At 37.5% G+C, this 24,060-nt stretch overlaps 1 protein-coding gene across 1 annotated transcript in view; it reads right to left on the reverse strand.

Annotated features, from left to right (window-relative positions):
- The window catches only part of ube2f.S (ubiquitin conjugating enzyme E2F (putative) S homeolog), a 98,465-nt gene extending 80,582 nt beyond the window's left edge, over nt 1-17,883 (reverse strand). The window contains 4 exon segments of the mRNA NM_001091552.1: nt 9,875-9,940; nt 10,027-10,056; nt 14,009-14,141; nt 17,737-17,883. Of these exon segments, the coding sequence (NP_001085021.1) occupies nt 9,875-9,940; nt 10,027-10,056; nt 14,009-14,126 (214 nt within the window). The 5' untranslated portion in view covers nt 14,127-14,141; nt 17,737-17,883.
- Nucleotides 17,884-24,060: the final 6,177 nt, after the last annotated feature.

A 24,060-nucleotide genomic window follows, 5' to 3' on the forward strand; every position in this document is an offset into this window, starting at 1 on the left:
ACTTCATTTAATATGAACACAAATGTCACCAATCAAGATCATGTATTCTTTGTATACTTTGCTGTAGAAAATGTACCTGTGCCACAGAGCTATGGAGGGGGGGGGGGGTTATATTTAGTTTCAAATGTTACAGTATTTAGTTCTATATTTGTGCTGTGGCATACAGGGCCTTGTAGGTAACATGACAAGGCACTTTCCCTTTGTGAATCTAATCTAAAATCTTGATCAAGTTCTTACAATAGGAAAGAACAATATAATAACAAAGGGGAACATAAGGAGCAAATTATATCTAGACAGTGGCAAAATCACTCACTATAATGATCCATTTAATCAGATAATTATCAGACTGTTTCCAGTTAAATGACTGTTGTGGTGCAGGGCGTCATGTAATGAAAAAACTATTTTTCCTTTATTTGTATTTATTGGTGATACACACTTGTGACTCCAGCTGCTTGCCTAGTTGGATGTAAATGTTCAGTTTACTTCCTTGATGAACAAGAGGTTGCAGGCAAGTTGTAAGACAGCAGAGCAGAATTTAATGAAAATCTGAGGGAGATCTATTGCTACTGACTGCTCACAGATAAATTGAAATAAGCCAATACACCTGTAAAACCTGGCTAAAGGACCAATAGTCTATGAGGCTGATCATATAAGAGACAGTCAAGCCATACTAAGATGGTCTATTTAGCTATGCTAGTCAATCAACTTCTAACAGAGCATCTATACTGTATGCCTACTTGGATAGCGAAAAAGCTGCCTTTCTTCACCAATGCACAACTGCAAAAAAGTTACCTTGAGGTATTGAATGTGGATGCCATATACTATAACTATAAACAAAAAATATAAAAATTTTAAAAACATATTTAACCTATAAATTGTAAATATTGTGCACAATGTATGGGTGGATAGCACTATATATCATCCAAAAATATCTTTTTGGTTTTGTTTTGCTTAAATTCTCCTCATTACTGAGTGCAAGACAATGGATGAACAAGGGGGACATGCATGGCCTGCATAATAAAGTAAGAAATAAAGTGAAGGATATGTAGGATAGACTGACCTCTTTGCACAAACAAATCTGGATCATCAGGTTAAATTTAGTATGCAGGAAAACCATACCTGATACTGAGTGCACATTAAGCCCATGCACTTGCCCTCACATCCGGCATCTGGGTTATTACTCTGAAACTCGATCTGTCAGGTGTGAAGTTATGAGGCTCTGACATGCTCCAAAATACTGGAGGCTGCAGGGGGCCCCATAGATAGGTTTGTACAAGTGCTAAAGTATTGCGGTGTCTAATCTCCTGCCAGCTAGACATTTTTGCAGTACCCAGTGATTTGCATTTGCAATGATAGAAATAGAAGGCCACAGGAACATTTTCTGATGAAATCTTGGCATACAGATTTTTTTTTTCTTTTTAAAGCCACCTGTTCATTAAAACTAGTTCCTGAACTAGATCTTGCTTGCATAATTGCGATGACAGTATGAACTCCCATATAAGTGTACAGAAAATGTTATATGGTAGCCCAGGCATTGACAAGTGGACAGGTCACCACCATTCCTACATAAGGTACAACATATCCGATTATTCTGAATGTCAAGTCATGACAGGAGATTAATAGTGTTTTGACCATAGTTGATTTGCGCCAAAAAAAAGATCTGGTCCCAAACGCCGTAGTCCATTTTTTTTTGCATAGCATATAACAGATTCTATTATGATAGAATAAAACGTATTGGAACCTAAAGGGGTAGTGCACCTGAAAATTACCTTTTAGTATTACAGTCATATGAAAAAGTTTGGGAACCCCTCTCAGCCTGCATAATAATTTACTCCACTTTCAACAAAAAAGATAACAGTGGTATGTCTTTCATTTCCCAGGAACATCGGAGTACTGGGGTGTTTTCTGAACAAAGATTTTTAGTGAAGCAGTATTCAGTTGAATGAAATTAAATCAAATGCGAAAAACTGGCTGTGCAAAATTTTGGGTACCCTTGTAATTTTGCTAATTTGAATGCATAAATCTGCTCAATACTGATTACCGGCAACACAAAATTGGTTGGATTGCTTGTTAAGCCTTGAACTTCAGTTTCAACTCTACGGAATGTAATCAGGAAATGGAAGGCCACAGGCAAAGTTGCTGTAAAATCCAGGTCTGGCAGGCCAAGAAAAATACAGGAGCGGCATATGCGGAGGATTGTTAGAATGGTTACAGACAACCCAAAAATCACATCCAAAGACCTGCAAGAACATCTTGCTGCAGATGGTGTATCTGTATATCGTTCTACAATTCAGTGCAATTTGCAAAAAGAACATCTGTATGGCAGGGTGATGAGAAAGAAGCCCTTTCTGCACTCACGCCACAAACAGAGTCACTTGTATTATCAGTTGTATGGACTGATGAGACAAAAATGTAGTTATTTGGTCATAACAAAGAGCGATTTGCATGGGGAAGAAGAACACCGCATTCCAATAAAAACACCTGCTACCTACTGTCAAATTGTGAGGAGGTTCCATCATGCGGTGTGGCTAGTTCAGGAATTGGGCCCTTGTTAAAGTCGATGGTTGGATGAATTCAACCCAATATCAACAAATTCTTCAGGATAATGTTCAAGCATCAGTTACAAAGTTGAAGCTACGCAGGGGTTGGATATTCCAACAAGACAGTGACCCTAAACACACTTCAAAATCTACAAAGGCATTTATGCAGAGGGAGAAGAACAATATTTTGGAATGGCCGTCACAGTCCCCCGACTTGAATATCATGGAAAATTTATGGGATGAATTGAAGCAGGCTGTTCATGCTTAGTAGGCATCAAATTGAACTGAACTGGAGATATTTTGTATGGACGAATGGAAAAAAATACTGCTATACAGAATCTTATCAAAGGCTATAGGAGGTGTCTAGAGGCTGTTACATTTGCAAAAGACTACTGCTTCCATAAGGCATGTTATATATTAAAAGGAAGTTGCTACTTTGAAAGCTCAGCCAATGATAACCAAAACTCCAATGAATTAAGAGGGGTTCCCAAACTTTTTAATAAGACTGTATGTAGAAATTAAAACTTAGATGGGGTTATGTAATAGTCACTACTTTTTGCCAAGGTGCATAGCAACCAATCAGCAGGTAGCATTTACTCATTACCTGTTTAAATATCTTATTGGTTGCTATGGGTTACAGCTCCAGGGCAAACTTACCATCGGTTATTACATTGGGGGGGGGTTAACTGTATTAATTTTCGAGTTTTTGAAATGTATAGATTTCTCAGACTTGGGCTTATTTACCCTAGCAAACAATTTTGGAATATCAATAGCAGTCAACCTGAAAAGAAGTTAAATATAAAATGGACACATCTAAACCTTCATAAGTTTTATGAAGGTTTAATCGTGTAAAACCCATACAACACAACTAATGAGGATCAATTGAAAGTTTGCTAAGAAAAGCTTCGTCTACATATTTTTTTTATTTGCCATGTATTACACCAGGTAATAGATAATGCAAAATAAGTGTTTCCTTTATTGATGAATTAACACAATACATCACTGTAATGGGAAGAATGTGTTACAAAAAGATGGTCATACTATTTATAATGGTATGTGTTTTTATGATGGCTGATGAAAACAAGGTGGCTTTTTACACAAATACTTGTTACACTAGAATTTAAACTCTACAACATACAACAGAGTATTCAAACAGATTTTATGTTGCCAAGTTTGCCCAAAGTGTATCCCCAAAGGGACTTTAGCTTCTACTTATTGGAGTTGGGTTAATGGTAAAGGCCAACACAGCATGAACATGGCAGCTGAAGCAGTTGAAGGTCAAGAAGCTACAATATATATATATATATATATATATATATATATATATATTCATATTCACTATGCATAATATTGGTAGGCTGCGGACAAAAAAATAAATTGAATAGAAAGAAAAAGGCAGAACTTTAAAATAATGACCACTGTTTTTCTTAAATCAAGCAGCGAAGACTAAATACAGTGTCATTTCAACTTGTCATGTTTTAGTTTAAAACCCCTATGGTGATAGACAAAAGGAATATCTACAATAATAGTCAGTATATTTCTGTTTTAGACCAGATACCTAATCATGGACAGAAACAAAGGCAGCTCTTCAGGGATTATACTATTGCATGGCCAACTTAAATATATATTTATTAAACAATTCTTCAATGCAAACACTACTTATCTACACATTTATTAGAAAACCTATTAGATCAGTACAAAAAGTATTTCCTTGAAGTGTTTTCCTTTGGATCTAACATAAGTTTCTGCTTCCCCCTAGTGGTGGTATGAAATACTTCCCTGGAACAGACTGAGTTCTTTAAAGAAATAAATGATAGCGGAATGCATACCAACAGGATATCATGTGTCTGAAATATTAATACTCAAACTCTTCACCTCTCCACATATCTTTGCAATCTCAAATATCCTTTTGGTAAAGCAAAGCGGATGGAAAACTTGGCACTCATAAATAAAGGAGCGACTTTAGAGATGCATATATAATTAATATTAAACATCAGATGGTTTTTTCTAGTTACGATTATGAAAAGTATGAGGACCATAAGGAATTATTAGATATAGTAAATGTGCTTATCCAATTCTCTTCTATTCAGTGTATGCAATTGTGTAGTTAAGAGTTTTTAAGACCCACCCAATTGGGGCACTTATGGCTTAGCTCTATCTAGTCAGTAGCTGACGTAGGATATGGTTCATAAAGGTTTATTTAGAATTAATGTGAACAAGGCAACAGGGTAGATGGAATACACCCTTAGACACTTAAGAGATCTTAGTTCAGTTTTGGACAGACCTCCAGACTGGCTCGCTTTCATCAGATAAGGTATCTGTGGATTGGATGAAAGTTGATGCGATTGGAGGAAAGATGATGCAATTCCAATATTTAAAAGGGATTATGATCTCAGCCTAGCAATTATAGGCCAGTCAGTCTGATATCTTTGGTGGGCAAATTATTTTACAGTCTATTAACGGATCACAGTCGATATTATGTTCTGGAGAGTGGCATTATGAACAGTAATCAGCTGACTTTAAGAATAGGTCATGTCAGACCTTTCTACGAGGTTAGTATGAAGCTGGATAGTGTGGATTTAGTAGATGTTACCTATTTGGATTTTACCAAAGGGCCCCAAAAATAGCTGCTTTTTAAACGGAGGTCTATTGGTCTTCCTAAAGTTGTTTGTACATGGATAGGAATTGTTTACTAAAGTTTTCTCGTCAGCACACTCCCAGCTCAAGTCTTTAATCCGGTGCAAGTCACACGATGGCCACATCCATCTGCCACTCCAATCTACTACCAAAAGACAGTCTGTTGGTAGTAGATTGTTCAGTGATAGGAAACTGCCTACAGGATTGTGTACAGAGGGTGGTTGTAAATAGTTTATTCTCTACTTGGCGTAGGATTGTTAATTCAGTCCCACAGGGTTCTTTATGGAGTATATTCAATGAACAAATGAATGCCACTTAGACCGTTAATGGGATAGCGCTAGGCAAATTTATAACTGAAAAGGATCTTGGAGTCCTTACAGATAATACACTTGGCTGTAGCAAGCAATGCCAGTCAGCAGCTGCAAGGTCAAACAAGGTTCTGAGCTGTATCAAAAGTGGCATAGATAGAGGGTCATCCATCCACTTTACAGAGCGTTGGGAAGGCCCCATGTAGAAGATGCTGTGCAGTTTTGGTCTCCAGTGCTCTAACGTGATATTAGATATTAATGAATTAGAGAGAACCCAAAGAGGTGCTATGCTGGTTAAAGGCATAAAAAGTCTCAGTTGTGAAGAAAGACCAGCCAAGTTGGGGTTGCTTAGGCCCCCTGAACAACTAAGCCTCTTTAAAAATATATTGCATTAAACAGCTATGTAAAACCGTACAATGAGGAGCCTTGACGTGGCACCTGAGCTTACATATTTTGGTCTAAGTGTGGTACTAAAATCTTGTAATTTTTTGTAATTATTTTTTATCTCTTTATGTAAAACCGTGCTTCATATTATGAAACCATCTTCATAATAATATACTTATTTAGTAGTATGTGCCATAGGCAATCCTAAATAGAAAATTGGCATTTTAAAATAATAAGGGCCACCCCTAGGATTCACGGGGGACACAAACAAACCATAAATGTTAGGTCACATGTAGTGATGAGCGAAATTTGTCACCAAGACTTTAATGGGTGAAAAAAATTGTGGTGCATCACAAAATTTTTGTGCAATTTGTTAAGTCAAAAAAACGTTGTCGCCCATAGACTTCAATGCATTTCAGTGAATTTTAGGCGACGTGAAACAGGAGATTCGCTAATTACCAGTCAGATGAGCCAACTAACAGAAAGAGTACTTACTGTCTTTTGCTCCAACAATTCTTCCTGTTACAGTTAGGGTTGTAGTAATTCTGGTCAGCACCTGATCTCTGAGGCAGCACAGAGACCATCACAAAATGGTGGTTCCATGCAAGAGATGTAAAAGGGCAATATTAAATATATATGCCGGTTTGGTAAAATTCTTTAAAATGCCACTTCATTTGATATAAACTATCTGCTGCTTAAGGCCTACGGCCTTGTGTTTTTATACAGGTCATAGAACTCCGAGGTAACTTCTAATATCCTCATATTTTACAACTGGGGGTACTTTATTTATTACAATACACAAGTTTCAGTGAGTCATGTGACAGAAATGACATCAGAACTCACCGTTTATAAGGATATAATTTACAAGATATTCATGGCTTTTGTGTATTATAAATATATAAGGGCCCTTAGTGTATTATAAACTCTCTAAGATTTATTTACCAGTAGGCCCTTCCAGCAAAAACAAGGAATTAGAAGAAAGGAGGTTCCATTCAAGTATTCATAAACAGGTTGTTACAGTGAGAACAACAGGAACGGAAAAGCTCAAACTCCTAAAAATTGACATCCAAGCACTAGTGTCTGGTGATGAATGGAACCTCAGTTGTTTAAGCATCTTGTTATTTAACATACTTAACATACTTAAGACTTTCAAATGGACTTTGAATGGACTTCTAAAAGGCATTTTATATTCACTGTATATAATTATCACCTGTCATTATGAATGTGGATTGGTGATGTCACATCAAGGAAGGAGGGGTTTTCACTCATACCTCCTCTAGTCACTATATAAGATGTCTTGGTATGTGGTAAAATTAGGTTTGATATTGGGTCTGGAGGGCCCGAAATGTTGCCTGTTGTGTTTTTGGGCTAAATAAATTATTTTTTGGCATAATTACAACTGACTTAGTGTGCTGCTGGTAATTTGACTTGTTACAGTGAGAGCAGTGAAATTATTATATTGTGGAATTATCTCCCAGAATCAGTTGTACTGGCAGATAAACTGACTTTAAAGCAACATTTCAGTGTAAAAACAAAAACTTGGTAAATGGATAGCCTGTGCAAAATAAAACAGGTTTCTAATATAGTTAGTTAGCCAAAAATGCAATCTATAAAGGCTGGAGTGAGTGGATGTCTAACAGAACAGAACGTCCTTCTTTTTAGCTGGACTGGAGTACTTATCACTAGGCCCGGATTTGTGGAGAGGCCACCAAGGCTCGGGCCTAGGGCGGCAGGATTTTAGGGGTGGCAGCCTGCCCAACCATACCAGCATTGGTTCAAAAACACCGTAAATGAGCAAGAGATACGATAGTTTTTTTTTAAATCTCCCATGCGCCAATCCCCATTGCTCCTATCCTGATGATGTAAGTTTGAGGTAATAAATGGGAGGGGACAGGGGCAACGACTGACAGCAGGCTATGTAAATCCGGCCCTGCTTACCACCTTAAAGTAGAATTCAAACTTAACTAGAAAAGTATTGTACATTGTTTTGAGCTTCTAAACATCCCAAGGTAACCCTTTAACAGTAAAGATTTGTGCCTGCAAAAATGCCTCAGTAGCTCCTCATCTTTTATTCTGCTGATTCACTGCACAGGTCATGCGCTGCTTTGAGACAGGGCTGGAACAAGGGGTAGGCCTCTCTGCCCGACTGTCTGCCAGTAAGTTGATTTGTGCTTGCACAAGTGTGAGTCAGGATGTCTAGGACGCCTGGACTAACTATGTTGTTACTGAGCTTAGGGACTGACAAATAAAATACTTAATATATATAATATAAATTTCACAATATAAGGCTGAGGCTGATGGTAAAAAAAATTATTGGTACATAGCAGCTTCAGAATCCAGCACAATTTGCATCAGAATCTCATAATCAGCCCTTTATCATCAGGAAAACCTTATTTTCTGCTTGATAATTTATGACAACAACTAAGTTAAGCTTCTCAAAAGCAGCTCAAAGCACTCCGAGCATGTGTGTGTGTTGCAGACACAGACATCTTAAAATTCAAGACGAAAAACTCCTATGAGAAATTTGAAGGCCTGGATCATTACTACTATAGAGATGCTGAAGTTTTCAGCTGGTTCTATAAGTTCAATATATAAAATACGACATTCCTAGCCATATTCTTAGGGTTTAGCTGTCCTTTAAAGAAAAACACAGACCATGTCCTATGCTCAGCATATGGAGGAAAAGGACAGGGCAATGTTATCGGGAACTGAGTGGGGGGAGGCTTTACCTTATAATGCATAAGGCTGTTGGGAATGGGAAATGCCACAGCACCCTGTGCAATAAGAGGAGGTTAAATAAGGCTCCTGGCATGTTTTTCTTATTCAAGCTCATTTAACATGATAGTTGCTATAGGTCCTTAATTTCCAGGGGCAAAGAGAATTTGTACATAAAAATCCCTGTGGAAATTATCTTACCTGTTGATCCCACTTTCTTATGTTTGTCCAAATGTACACAGATATCTTACTTCTATAAACAGAATATAAATCTTAATTCTCTTTTCACAGAAAGGAATGCATTAACAAGGGCAAAGTTTGCTCCACATCTAGTAACCTATAGCTGCCAATAGTAATATCCACGAGGCATGTCAGGAATGACTGCAGGATGTACAAAGCTTTAATTTTAGCAAGTCTCTCATTACTCGCCAGTTCAGCAGAATAGAGTCCCTGGCATTTTCCTCCAAATGCTGCAACTGTGAAGTTGATACAGACTTTGAGTGTCTTCCTACTAGACAGTAATATTTAAAAGTTTTCAGGATGCACATACCACACAAAACCTAAAGCACTTACGCACTCTGTGCAGGCTCTATGCTTTCTTCCACTTCTATCTTTGCAAACCTATTCTGTATTGACTTAACTTTGTACAAAGGGTCATAGTCTTGATGAACGGTAAAGGACCTTCCCCAAAGTGTTGCCACAATGCATGAAGCACATTATTGTCAAGAATGTCATCATATTATGTACTGGCACATCTGTCGGCGATGATCATATAGCTTAAATAGCCAATTTCAATAATTGGCTGGGAATCCATGTACTTCTGGCAATATAGTGTTATTTACAAATGGTCTGAATTTCCCCTTTAATTTAGTTACAGTTTTTAACTCTAATGTCATTTAGTGTCTAGTGTTTAGGTGTTCTCTTGCTCCATAAAGGTAATTATTGTCTGATTCTTAACTATGTTGGGGAACTCTGCTCCCATGAGTGTGGTTGGGGTTTTTCATGAATAACTATTTGCATGTATGCTCCCAAAGGTTATTTTCTGCTTCAATAACACTCAAGTGCAACAAGGAAAATTATTATTTGCCAAAGGAAAAAAACATCTTGTGCTATAATAAGCAGGCCAAAAATAACACTCTTGTTAATATTCACACCTACTAAGGTGGAAATATAAACAATTATAAATAAGTTTACAGAGTAGAAAATAATTATTATGTTGACAGATGTTACCAGAGCGAACTGTTATGCATCACTCCTGCGACAGATGAAAAGCCTTTAAAATAGCCTTACCTGGACTCACAGTCAGATGGAAGTAATGCAACTTGTTGGGGTCAGGAAAATTTACTTTACAGGTACCTGGTGAAGATATTTTTAAAAACCTGTTATCAAAAATAGCGCTTAATCTATGTTTCAATAGCAAAAATTTGTATTGCTATACTTACATGGCAAATTTGCCTCCAACTCCGCCACTTCTGTTAAAATAAATGTAAAGATAAAAAAGTAAATTTATTTAATTAGCACAGGGACATAAACGGTAGACAACCAAGGGAAAGTTGTGCTGTGACCACAACAGTAGACAACATTATTCTTAAAGGACTCTCCTTAAACCATAACACAAAGAAGAAAGAAAGCAAAGAGGTTCATTGAGGTGGAAGACAGAAGAGAGGGATCATTAGAGGCAGAGAGGAAAGAGGTAGGCATTCAACAGAGGAGTTCAAAGGAAGAGATGGGTTGGGGCTTTGCTGTGAAGCAGTTGGAAAGGGCAGAGCTGTTCAGCACAGGGGATGGAGTTCAGTGAATTTTATAGTTCATGTTTATTACTTATCTTTCTTTGCAGGCCTTCTAATAATTATTTCCCAGTCTCCCATTTAAATCACTGACAGGTTGCTAAAAAAAAAAGGCAATCAAATAGCTGATGAAATACTAAAGTGGAGCGTTTCTGAGCAAAAAGCTAATTAAAGGGGTTCTTTACCTTTACATTATGAGAATTTGCAATTGGTCTTAATTTTTATTGTTGCAGTTTTTGAATTATTTCACGTTAATCAACAGCTCTCCAATTTGGAAGTTCAGCATATATCTGGTTGCTAGGGTGCAAATTATCCTAGTAACCAGACAGTTTGATAAATGAGAGACTGGCAGATAAATAGAAGTGGCCTGAATAAAAATATAAGAAAATAAAATGTAACAATAACTGTTGCCTCAGAGAGCTGAAAGAGTCAGAAGGCAGCACAAAATCTATTAATTGTAACAAGCTAAAAGTTAATTTAAAGGTGAACTACTCCATTAATGCAAAACACACAGAAACAAATGAAAATCCAGAGCAAGATATTGCCTCAGAGTATCACTGTCCACATCATACAAAAAAAATACAAAACGTTAATAAAAGTAAACTACCACTTTTACCAGACATCGTCAAACTCTGTCCATATGCTGCTGAACAGTATCAGCAAGACAAGAAATAATAACAGAATAATGATGGATCTTGATGGATCTTCATGGCATGTAGAGGTGGTAGGGCAATCACAGCATATACGTGTGAAATTTGCATTTTCTAAATGTTATCATAAAAACTGCATATGGAATTAGAAGTGTCAAAGAATCAATTCAACATCATTAATATAAAGTGGCAAATTCTGCTGTAGAACATAATGTTATACAAATTAAAATAAGAAATGTACAGTGGTGTGAAAAACTATTTGCCCCCTTCCTGATTTCTTATTCTTTTGCATGTTTGTCACACAAAATGTTTCTGATCATCAAACACATTTAACTATTAGTCAAAGATAACACAAGTAAACACAAAATGCAGTTTTTAAATGAGGGTTTTTATTATTTAGGGAGAAAAGAAATCCAAACCTGTGTGAAAAAGTAATTGCCCCCTGAACCTAATAACTGGTTGGGCCACCCTTAGCAGCAATAACTGCAATCAAGCGTTTGCGATAACTTGCAACGAGTCTTTTACAGCGCTGGAGGAATTTTGACCCACTCATCTTTGCAGAATTGTTGTAATTCAGCTTTATTTGAGGGTTTTCTAACATGAACCGCCTTTTTAAGGTCATGCCACAACATCTCAATAGGATTCAGGTCAGGACTTTGACTAGGCCACTCCAAAGTCTTCATTTTGTTTTTCTTCAGCCATTCAGAGGTGGATTTGCTGGTGTGTTTTGGGTCATTGTCCTGCTGCAGCACCCAAGATCGCTTCAGCTTGAGTTGACGAACAGATGGCCGGACATTCTCCTTCAGGATTTTTTGGTAGACAGTAGAATTCATGGTTCCATCTATCACAGCAAGTCTTCCAGGTCCTGAAGCAGCAAAACAACCCCAGACCATCACACTACCACCACCATATTTTACTGTTGGTATGATGTTCTTTTTCTGAAATGCTGTGTTACTTTTATGCCAGATGTAACGGGACGCGCACCTTCCAAAAAGTTCAACTTTTGTCTCGTCGGTCCACAAGGTATTTCCCCAAAAGTCTTGGCAATCATTGAGATGTTTTTTAGCAAAATTGAGACGAGCCTTAATGTTCTTTTTGCTTAAAAGTGGTTTGCGCCTTGGAAATCTGCCATGCAGGCCGTTTTTGCCCAGTCTCTTTCTTATGGTGGAGTCGTGAACACTGACCGTAATTGAGGCAAGTGAGGCCTGCAGTTCTTTAGATGTGTCCTGGGGTCTTTTGTGGCCTCTCGGATGAGTTGTCTCTGCGCTCTTGGGGTAGTTTTGGTCGGTCGGCCGGCCACTCCTGGGAAGGTTCACCACTGTTCCATGTTTTTGCCATTTGTGGATAATGGCTCTCACTGTGGTTCGCTGGAGTCCCAAAGCTTTAGAAATGGCTTTATAACCTTTGAAATTGAACTCAGGTGTGATAAACCACAATTAAGTTATTTTTTAACAAGGGGGGCAATCACTTTTTCACACAGGCCCATGTAGATTTGGAGTTTTTTTCTCCCTTAATAACGTAAACCTTCATTTAAAAACTGCATTTTGTGTTCAATTATGTTATCTTTGACTAATAGTTAACGGTTTTTGATGAGCAAAAACATTTAAGTGTGACAAACATGCAAAAGAATAAGAAATCAGGAAGGGGGCAAATAGTTTTTCACACCACTGTAGGTCTAGTGAACAAAGGGCAATGTTGTTGTTGCTTTCTGTCCTTATACACTGCAAATTATTTCCAAATATAAGTGATAGGAAAAAGGGGCCAGAGAATTCTGCAGTTGCTAAATGAAAACTGTCCACTCGAATTTAAAATAAGACACACATAAAGGAGTACATTTGGAGTAATATTTCCAATTTCCTCTTAAAGATACTGACACCAGAAAATAACTTTTTTTATCATAACATTATCTTTGAATGCTATTTATAATTTTGTCATAAAAGTATTGTGTTTCGTACAGGAAAATAAGCGGATGGCCATGGAACTTGTGCTTTACAAAAGCCATATCTATTTTAAGCCAAGATGCCACCATCAAGGGAACACACCTTGCAGCCAGAAGCATAACCAGACGTAACTGCATCCCACAGTAAAGTCATTTTAGGGCATAGTAAATTTTGTAAAAAAGACATTTTTTATAAAAATATACTAAAAGTGTTTATAAGTTATTATCTATTGGGCTACATATACCTCTTGGGCCCTACAGCAGTGGCTAGCTCAGCTACCTCTATAGTTACACCCCTGCTTGCAGCCATCTCCTGGGTTCTAAACCAAGAAACGACACGGACAAAAGTCCTATGTAAATAAGTTCAAAGAGAAGCAATTTTGCACTGCTTAGTGCTGTTTAACTTTTGTTGGTGACATATGCAAAAATGCCCAGTTATGTGTTGTGTACTAAAAAAAACTTTTTTTTGTCAAAGTGAGTTACCTCTTCAAAGGACCAGTAACTTCAATTTTTTTTTTCAATTTATTTGTATAGAATGAAAAAAAAAAAAAAAACACCAAGCCATATGTAACTTTAAAAAATAACGGACAAACTCCGCTTGCGCTCCTCTTCAGAAAACGCGACAGGGCAACGATCCATCGTGCGACGCTCGATTTCTCCTCCCCTCCATCTATAGGAGATAGCCAGGGAGGAGAACTAGAGCGTCGCATGATAGATCGTCGCCCTGTTGACTTTTCTGAAGCCGAGTTTCAGTAAGTTATATTTTAATAAAGACGCTGCGATTTTAAAGTTACATATGTCTTGGTGGTTTTTTTTTCCATTCTATACAAACATTTTTTTTAAAAAAATGTTGACGTTACTGGTCCTTTAATGAAAATTATTTTTAGTTCACAGAAAGAATATTTTTAAAAAAACACAAATGCCTCCAAGCCCTGTATAATTAATATTTGAATGCATTGTATTTCTAAATCATGTACCTGTACTGTATATGGATAATATATAAAATTTAAAAATAAGTTAACAGTATTGCAAAGTATTGAAATGCTACCTTTCACAAGTAATCTGTCGCGGACAGAGATTCTGCGCATTGAATCCAAGGTTGTGCTAGTAGTTCGGCTTCCTTTAACACCATCATCCCGCTTCAGCTTGCTTGCCAATGTAAGCATCACGCTACCCACCACCTACATGTGACATAAAGAAAGTTAAATAACAAAGTGTCTGTGGTTTTGGTACATTTTATCACAGCAGATACAACTGACAGCACAACGCCTTTCGTCAATGGTCAGGTGTAAGGTAAACGATGGAAATATATAGAAGACACGTTTGTTGAACAGACCCTTTGTAGGGTTCAGATAAAGTTCCGCCAGACTCTTGGATTCAGCCAGATCCTGCTGAAAAAGGCTTGGATTCAATCCTGAACCATATCCTGGACTTGGCGCATCTCTACCAAAAACCTATCAAAGCCCCACTATTACTGTATAAATGAACGCTAGGGTAACAGTATGTGAACCTTTTCTATGTTTACTTAAATGCCAAGATAAGGAAGATTTCTTTTGGCATAGAAATGCCCTGTGAAGTTCTCTGGAAGGGGTTCATATATTGGCTGAATCCTGATAAAGGAGCATCGGCAAAGACATTAGCTGGGAGACCAGACAATGGTTCAGAAGGCTGCACAAACTATGGTGGTGCTGTCTATCTTACTGGGTATAGCAAGTCCACTGCCAACACACCTCCAAAAAGCCTTTTGGTGTCCAGACATGGCACTTTGATTCCATTTTTTAATCTGCTCCTGATCGGGGCAAGCTAAAGAATATGGGGCTACAAAAGTACAAATTGTTGTATTCTAATGTTTGTGTGTGTATGTGTGCAGTGTGAGGAATGCAATCCGCCAGTTTTGTGCACATGGTCAGATTTCGGCCTAAAATGTTTAACATTATGGCCTGAAATCTGGACTGTGTGAATTGCAACAGGTGGATTAATTTGTGTCACAGGTAGGAAGTGATTGGCAGTGAAGTGTTTTCTACCAGAAGGCAAAATCACTGGTTTTGTCACCAAAAGAAATAGCTGGTGGACAAACTGGTTTAAGGGTGGTGGCAGACAAGGTTACTGGGGCATCACTGATGAGTTGACTCCATATCTGTGAACCTGATAAGGCATCACCCACACTAGGAATAGTATACATATAATCTGCTTGTCCAGAGAAACCACAACATTTAGCTTTGGCCTTAGAACAAGATAAATCAGAAATCTCATATAAAACTATTCCAGGCATGCTCAATGCTAACCTTTATTGCGTGTGCCTACTCTATGGAACGGATAGAGTTTTTACATTGCCATATTTGATTCAATGGCACGAAACAGGAAATATCACTTAAAGAGGTATTACATGTTTGTCATTGTGATCCTGCATGCCCAGTTCTTTACAGCAGCTCTACCAAGATTAACAAGATGTCCCATGGCAATCTCCCTCTGAATCAAATCATTTCTCAAACCCCCTTGATCTCACAGTGTCATGCGACCCCCTCCCACCTCACCTTGTTCCATTGTGAATCAATGTATTCGAGAATTCGAAGTCCCTCTGCTTTCCAGGAATCTGTGCACACCAACAATGACAGATTCTGAACTGTTACAATTTTACAACATTTAGTTGATACATTTCTCAGCAGTATTTTTGTAATATTAGCAACTATTGTATCAATTGTAACAGCTGCCTTTAATGAAACTCAGGGATTCTGCTCAGCAGCAACAGAAATAAGAAATGTATCAACTAAGTGTTTCAAAATAAAGCAGTTTAGACGGGTCAGTGACCCGTGCCAGAGCAGCTTTAAAAAGGTAAAAATTACGACTTACACTTCAATATTAGAAACACGGTCACACATAGAAAAAAAAAAGGTGAACTATCTGAAACTAACTTAACTGAAAAAAAGTGTTGGCAAGTGAGCAACCCCATTAATTTGGAAGGTCAGATAGTATTTAAGCTTCTTTTTCTACATAATCCCAACTGAATGAGCTCATGTAAAAAAGGTGGGGTTATATATCAACTATGATTACTTCATAGAAATAGTTAACAGTTTATACATGCTCTACTAAGCTATAAGTATGCCAGGGAAAAAAGGATTCTCCAATGCAAAAATCATAGGTGTTGTTGTTCACAGTACTGTTGCACTTGATATTGTTAATACTAGGCAGGCCAAAATAAGAATGTTTAGCTAAAATAAAGGCACTAAAACTCAGTCACACTGTATTGATACTACTAAAGCTCAAAGCTGCAATTGCTCGGTGTGTGCCCAATCTCAAAACTTCTGCACAAGACTAGAACAGCAGATCGAAGACAGTGACAGTGAAATCCTACCTACAAAAACTAAAAGCTTTCCACATGTTAAAGGACCAGTAACAAATTTCTTTTTAAAAAAAAATGTGTTTGTACTTAATAAAAAAAGAACCACTAAGACACATTTAACTTTAAATTCGCAAAGTCTTTATTAAGAAATAACTTACCGATTCTTCGCTTGTGCTCCTCTTCAGAAATGGCGAAAGGTTGACGATCCATCGTGCGGCACTCGATTTCTCCTCCATGGCTATCTCGAATAGAAATCTAGAGCTGCACGATGGATCGTCGCCCTGTCGCCGGTTCTGAAGAGGAGCCCTACAGGAGAATTGTTAAGTTATTTCTTAATAATGACTTTGCGAATTTAAAGTCAAATGTGTCTTGGTGTTTTTTTTTTTTTCATTATGTAGAAAAAAAAAAAGTTTACACTTTTTTTGTACATTTAAAGAGGCACATGCAATAAGAGTGTGCAATACAATTGATACAGGTGACACTGGGATTGCATTTGGAGGGTACAAAGCTGGGGCATTAAGTGGGTCAGAGGAGAAACTTAACAAAGGACTTCTATCATTTTCAGGGGACTTGACACCCAGACATAAAAAACTGCATATAAAAGCATTTTTTCCCCAATTAAACATGAACCTCAAATACTTTTTTTAAAATTAAAACATGCAAACCTGTTTAAACATGTATAACAAATTAAAAATATCAGCCGTCAATCCTATTTTGACTTCCCAGCCTCTAAACCTCAGACACAACAATCACTTTCACTTTCCCTTCTGTACTTCCTAGATATCAGTGCCCTCCTCACGGTCTATAATTGTGTAGCCAGTGCATGGCAGGCCCGGACTGGCAATCTGTGGGTTCTGGTAAATGCCAGAGGGGCTGCTATAAGTTGCCATTGACAGTCACTATATATTGGGCTGGTTGGGGGGGGGGGCTGTTTGGGCTGCTTTGTGGTCTGTTTGGGCCTCTGAGTACCTAAAATGCCTATTTTGAATCTCAGTCCAGACCTGGTGCCTGGGCATCAGGTCCCCTATTTTGATACATACAGAAGATTTTTGGGATGATGCCTTAATGAAATTGTCAACAAAACAGCTCTTGCCTTTTTGCTGTGATTGTAAATTCCGAGACTGAAGGAAATATGGGAATCGTTTATATAGTTTTGCTATTGGTTAATGATTCGTGTATAGAAGGAGAGCCTAAAAAGTTGGGGTAGAACAATTAAGCAACAAAACGCTTAGAATCCCAAGTCTTAACACTAATAGTTATCTGAAGATACTGAGAGTTCTAGTAAAGAAATACTAAAGCTGGGTTGCCAATAAGCCCAGTACTGTATCCAAAGCCAGCACCGGTGACTGCTTCAATATTATATCACATTCAATGATTACAATAAATATGAAAGCCAGGCAACCCTTTTGCCACCCTAACTGCTGCCTTTAACATACCGCCCAACAAGCCCCGCTTTTTCCGGGACGTTTCCGATTTTCTTAACACACTCAGCAGTTCCGGGTCGCTATTTAAAAGTCCCTTAGCCCCCGTTAAGGTCTAGCTCCTCAACTCCTGCCGGACAGCTAATCCAGGCGTCATTGGTCTCATCTCGCGAGGCTGTGACGTCACACCACACGTATATAAGCGCAGTCACGCTGCACTTCGCCGCCTTGTGGGAGTGATGAGCAAGGATGCAGTAGTTTGCTGTGCTTGTACTACACTTTTTTTTTTTTTTAACTTTCTCTGCTTGCATGCAGCGTCTACTCTTATCAGGGGAAATAACTGTAATTTTGTGGTGCCATCAGCTGCTAGCAGAGCATTAGCTTTCAGTGTTTGACCAGCACTGATTCGTTGTTCTATTTACTCACTGGATTTCACTTTTGCCAAGGAACAAAAACCTGCCTTGTTTTTTCTTTTGGTGGGTGTCTCCTGCTTCTGGACTCACTGCTCTTAATATTTGATTGGAAATCATTTGGTTTTTGACAAATACAATGACTGTGATTTACCACCATTTTTTTACAAAGGTTCAAGGGGCTCATTTACTAACTGCTGCGTTGTGGCTTTTTTACATAGATCTCAATAATTTGTGGTTTTCCTATATTGCTAAAAAGTAAAAAGCTCTACTTGCTTGAGTTGTTGAGGTGCTCTAGAAGTCAGTGAGAGCCGAACTGATCCCATTGTATTGCCTTAAAGGAGAAGCAAACCCTTGCTAATAAAAACCCCTACCCTACATAGCCCCCCCCCCCAGCCTAGGTGGCAGGTTTGGACTGGGAGTCAAAATAGGCCCTGGCATTCCAAGTACAGAGAGGCCCAATCCGCATTCAACCAGCCTACTAAATAGTGGCTTTCTATGGCAGCCCCTCTGGCATTTGCCAGAACCCACAGATTGCCAATCCGGGCCTGCTAGGTGGTAACTTTGGTTTACCTCCCAACTGTCCCGTTTTTAGAGGGGCAGTCCCTCTTTCAACAGCTCAACTTGCAGTCCCTCATTTGTACTGGAAAGTCCTGTTTTTTTTTCTGCACTGAACAGCCAGAAAAAGAAACAAAGTTTCTAACTTAATTGGCTTTTGGCAGAGAGCCCAGAAGAGCCACAGCAGGAGATAAGATGATTTTGTAACAATTTCAAGATGAACAAATAAGTAATTGTAACAATATAAGATAACAGGTCCCTTAGGAAACGTTAGACTTACAGTTTAAAGGGCAATTCACCTTCATTGGCAAAACTGTAATAACTGAAAAAAAACACAGAAATATGTTTAAACTTTCACAACCTGCCAAATTTTGTAAAATGAACATGGTAATTAGGGGGTATGGCCACAAAAACGGGTGTGGAGAAAAACATTTTGCCGTGCTACGCACTCCAACTCTTTTGTCCCTCTTTTTATTTCCGAAATGTTGGGAAGTCTGCCTTTGGTAAATGTCCCTAACTCTTTACTTACCCCTTGGTACAGATTCAGGGCATCGGGCATCATCTCTTTATTAGCTTCGGGATTAGATCGGCATATCGACGCATGCACAGTTGGAGCAATCTTCTGTTTTGTGGCGCTTGCGCTAAAAATCACAGAATTTTTTTATTTATTTATTATTTTACCTCATCATTCAGTGTAGTTTTTTGTTCATACTTATTATATTCCTGATCTTTTAATAAATTCAGTGACAATTGTGGTTTTAGAGTTTGTGAGTTTTTAGTCATGGTTTCTAAAATCCAACCTGTAGTAAGCATACCGCAAAGTGTTTCATGTTCAAACTAGGACCAGATTTTTTTAAAATGTAGGGACAAGAAAGGGATAATTTATATCATTGTAATCGGTGAAATATTCATATGTAATGTGTGTTATATAAACAAATGTCACACTGCTCTCAGCCAAATACCTTTAAAAAGCAGCAGCATAAAGCAACATGGATCTATTAATCAACTTACAAATACTAAAACAAATGTCTGAAAAAGATGTGCTTAACTATACAGCTTTCCTTTTCCCCTTTTGTTAAATATGTGCCAAATAGTGAAGTACTTTTGATAAAAGTGGTCACCACATGCTGTTAAGATCTTCTTAAAATTGAATTTTATATAATGTCCATTTCTGCAAAGGCTTGGTTCCTTATTAAACACTGCTTCTCTGTTCTGATCAAGTGCTTCAGGTGTCTCCTCTCTTTTCTATTTTGCTAGCTCTCCCATCTGTTGGTGTCCTGTTTTAAGTGGTTCTGTGGTTTTTCTTCGTTCCTCATCTGGGAAACTCAAGAAAGCTTATAGGACTTCAGAAGGGGATTTTGTGTGTGGATAAAAGCTGATTTGACTAGTTATTTTATTATCTTGACAATAAACTTTTATTATGTAAAAAGACCAACACATTTCTTATGTGATATATTCTCATTTAGGGATAAACAAGGGCCGATAGGACAAAACAATGGGTAAACTTGACTGAAAGTAATTTTGAGTTTTTAGACTAATTTTTTCACAGTGTCTAGGGTGGCAGTGTACTTTGTGAACACTATGAGAATATTTTTCACAATTTATGCATAAAATTAGGGATTATAATGAGAATGAATGAACTGAAGAATTATGGAAACATGAATGTTGCTAGCAGCACCTGTCAAATTGTTCTTATTGGATCCTGGGATGCGCATGTATTCCTGTCATCATTTAACAACTATATTTTAATAACTATACTTTTTTTTAAGCTTGCTTTGTCAGTTGTGCCAGGGCACAAAAAAGACTAATTTTTACTGGTCCAATACCTGCCTCCATAAGGCTTCTGCTCCCGGTAGTAATTATGTTTTCCCCTCTGTACAAAGTCAAAATAAAGTGCCACACTCACACTACTCACTGTTTGAAGCCTCGGGTGCACGTTGTACTCCTCTCTGCACAGGTTCCTTCCACATGAATTAAACAACTGCAGCAGCACTCCGATCTTTGATCAAAATTTTTATTCGTGCAACAACGGCAACGTTTCGGGCTATACCAGCCCTTTATCAAGCCATTTGATAAAGGGCTGGTATAGCCCGAAACGTTGCCGTTGTTGCACGAATGAAAATTTTGATCAAAGATCGGAGTGCTGCTGCAGTTGTTTAATTTATGTTTTCCCCTCTGTTTACTAGGGTTACTATTTAAGCCAGGTAACAAAAATAACAACTTTGTTTTTTTCCCTGGTGGTTCCTGCCATCACCATAGCCTCCATTCCAAATATTTGATGAAAAAGTATACTTTTCTTTTCTCTGTACAGCAGAACAAAGGAACAAAAAATGTCACCTTTCCTGGTACAACAATACCTGCAGCTGCCATACCCTCTGCTTTCAATAATTCACCAAAAAGTATATCTATTTTTTTCTTCTCAGAGTTTTACAATACCCACTGGGCTGCTGTCAGTTATCTGAGCTTAGGGACTGACTGTATGTTTTGAATATAAATGTGAAGTTGTAAGACTGATTAGTGATTCATTTAGATATTCATTTTATCGCAGCATAGAAACCAACACAATTAGCATCAGAATTTAATAATTAGCACTGTAGCATCAGCTTATATGACAGCACAGCCTTGTTTTCTTGTGACAGTTAACCAAAGCCCGCTGTGCATGTGTAGTCACATGACATTCCTAACAAAATTTAACATGGGAAGCTCCTGTGACAACTTTAAAGGCCTATAAATATATTAAGCTCAGTATATTCATATTTAGTGTTTAGTTCTCACCAGTATAGTAGACTGCCTATGTGCACTGCCCTGAGGACAGGTGTATAAACCATATACATATGAATAGCAGGCACTCCAAAGGATTGCTTCATTTGAATCGAGTGTTTCCTATGGAGTACCTGCTGATTTATCACGAGACGAGTTTTTGTTTTTTACGATTGGAGAAAAACTGCAGCGAAAAACTTGAGTATGAACATAGAATATTTGGAACCTTGAATAGTTATTTATTAAAGAATATAACCACAAAAAAGTCACCAGAAAAAACTCGGCATGAAAAGCTGGCGAGGTTCAATAGAAGTCAATGGGAATTGTCTCTAAAAGCTTTAATTATATATATATTTTTCTGGTTCATTAAAACATTCAAGTTTTTAGCTTCATTGAAAATAATGTGATTCTCACTGGTGTGTGACTTTTTTTATGAGGAATATTCTGTCGTATTTTTTTTATTAAGTAAGCTAGCATTTCAGCTATTTGGATGCTAGGGTCCAAATAGCCCTACCAACCATGTATTGATATGAATAAGAGACTGGAATATGAATAGGAGAGGGTCTGAATAAAAAGATGCATAATTTAAAGCAATAGCAATACATTTGTAGCCTTACAGAGCATGTTTTTAGATGGGTCAGTGACCCAGTGCCCATTTGAAAGCTGGTAAAAGTCAGTAGAGAAAGGTAAATAATTCAAAAACTATAAAAAAAAAAAAAATTGAAGACCAATTGAAAAGATGCTTAGAAGTTTGGCTACTATAAAATACTAAAATTTAACTTAAAGGCGAACCACCTCTTTAACAGAGTGATTTTGACTGTGTATTTGGAGAAATATTTTGCAAAGTCCTATCACATTGGCAGGGATTCGCAGATGTTTGACAACCCCTTTAATATCTAGATGGATCATTTGGCTGCTAACAAAATATAGGTAAATATTTAGTAATTAATTTTTCAGATCTTAGGTAATATTTGATGTAGATTAAGGAGAGCAATTTTTGGCATTTGTAGCTATATCGGTAGCTTAAATATAGCAGACTTAAAGGTTGAGAGCTTTTTGCAACTCCATCAAACAAATATTTCAAATTTATTGCAGCACCAGCTGAGTGATAAAGTATCAGGATATAATCTAGAAAGAAAATCTAGAAACAGAGTTGCCATGAATATAGAATGTAATTTCCCTTCTGATGAATCATACATTTAGAGGCTCTGTTTATATCTAGGTTTTAAAGAATATTGTGTGTTGCATGCACACAGAGCTGGTATGCACATGCAATCGAAGTCACACTTATGGTCATTATGATCAAACGCTGTGACACAAATTCTCAGTGCAACAAATGGCTGGCAGCAACGGGAGCTCCATCTGGCTGCAGGCGGTCTAGTACTCTCAGTGGCCAATTTTTTATGAAAAACGATTTGTTTCCCCCAACCAGAGTACAAGCTCTATTAGTCCGCACCTCCAGTGGTGGAAGCAATTTGAGGGTGACAGGTACCCATTAAGAGTTGGATATCTATTTTTTTCCCACGTTGACCAAGAGGAAATTTTATTGTATAAGGCAAGCAAAATAAACGTTACTTACACTTTTCTTAAATCTTTTGGAATGTACAATTAAAATATATTGTGATTGAGAGTCTGTAAGGCACAAAATGCATAAGGCTGCTTCCATGTGTACCTAAATACACTAAAAATCTTTCACACGTCTGCTAGAAGATAGCACTTTGAGTGCTTGCTCTACTACAATACAATTAAAGGAGACAGACAGGCACTTTTTGAGTGAACTTACCAAGGCTAGCTTTGCATGACCACAAAATCTAATGGTCCTAGCCCATTCTCAGGTTATTATAAAACTGCAGGAAGGGACGGGTATGGGTGCAGTGGCATCTAGGAAATGAGGCATAGAAGCAGGGGAAAGCAATATACTGTATGACAACTGAGATTTTTAAATTTATAACAGACTTAGGTGTTTTAACTAAAAAAAAGAATGAGGGTTTCTTTTGGAAAGGACATTTACAGCTCTTTATATCTGGGTGACAGGTTCCCATTAAATAATGTCTGATTTGGAAATCAGATGTATTTTAAAAGTTTTTGTTTCTTTTCAACACAAAGAAATACGCACGGTTCTGAAACGTAATTGAGAGGCTATAAATAATTTGGCTAAAATATTGTTAATAATGACCCAGTGTTCTTATGGTGTAGGTTTGATAATTCAAGGCTTGGAGGCAAGAGGACAGAATTCATTTCTGTGAAATTCCAAAAGAACATTACAAGCAGATTCACCCAAATAATCCAAGAACCTGCGAGAAATAATTGGAGACACAGTGCAATGATTACAAAAATGAGAATTCTCAACAACTGTTGATAATTCTTAAGTAAGTTTAGAGATAAAATTATTTTTAAACATGTAAGTGATCATGTGCAACTGGTTTGAAAGACTCTAGGCAGGATTGAGTTACATAATTAGTTAGAGGTAATAATAATTAATAAATAGGAACTTTTTGGTGGAGATTTGTACCAACAAAATCACACTCAATATATAACTCAACATTCAATAAATTTCAAAAGGAGGTGGAACACATTTAGTCAATTTCTTAGGTGGAGATGTATTGGTGCA

The sequence above is a fragment of the Xenopus laevis genome, chromosome 9_10S (assembly GCF_017654675.1).
Source record: "Xenopus laevis strain J_2021 chromosome 9_10S, Xenopus_laevis_v10.1, whole genome shotgun sequence".
Classification (NCBI taxonomy): Eukaryota; Metazoa; Chordata; class Amphibia; order Anura; family Pipidae; genus Xenopus; species Xenopus laevis.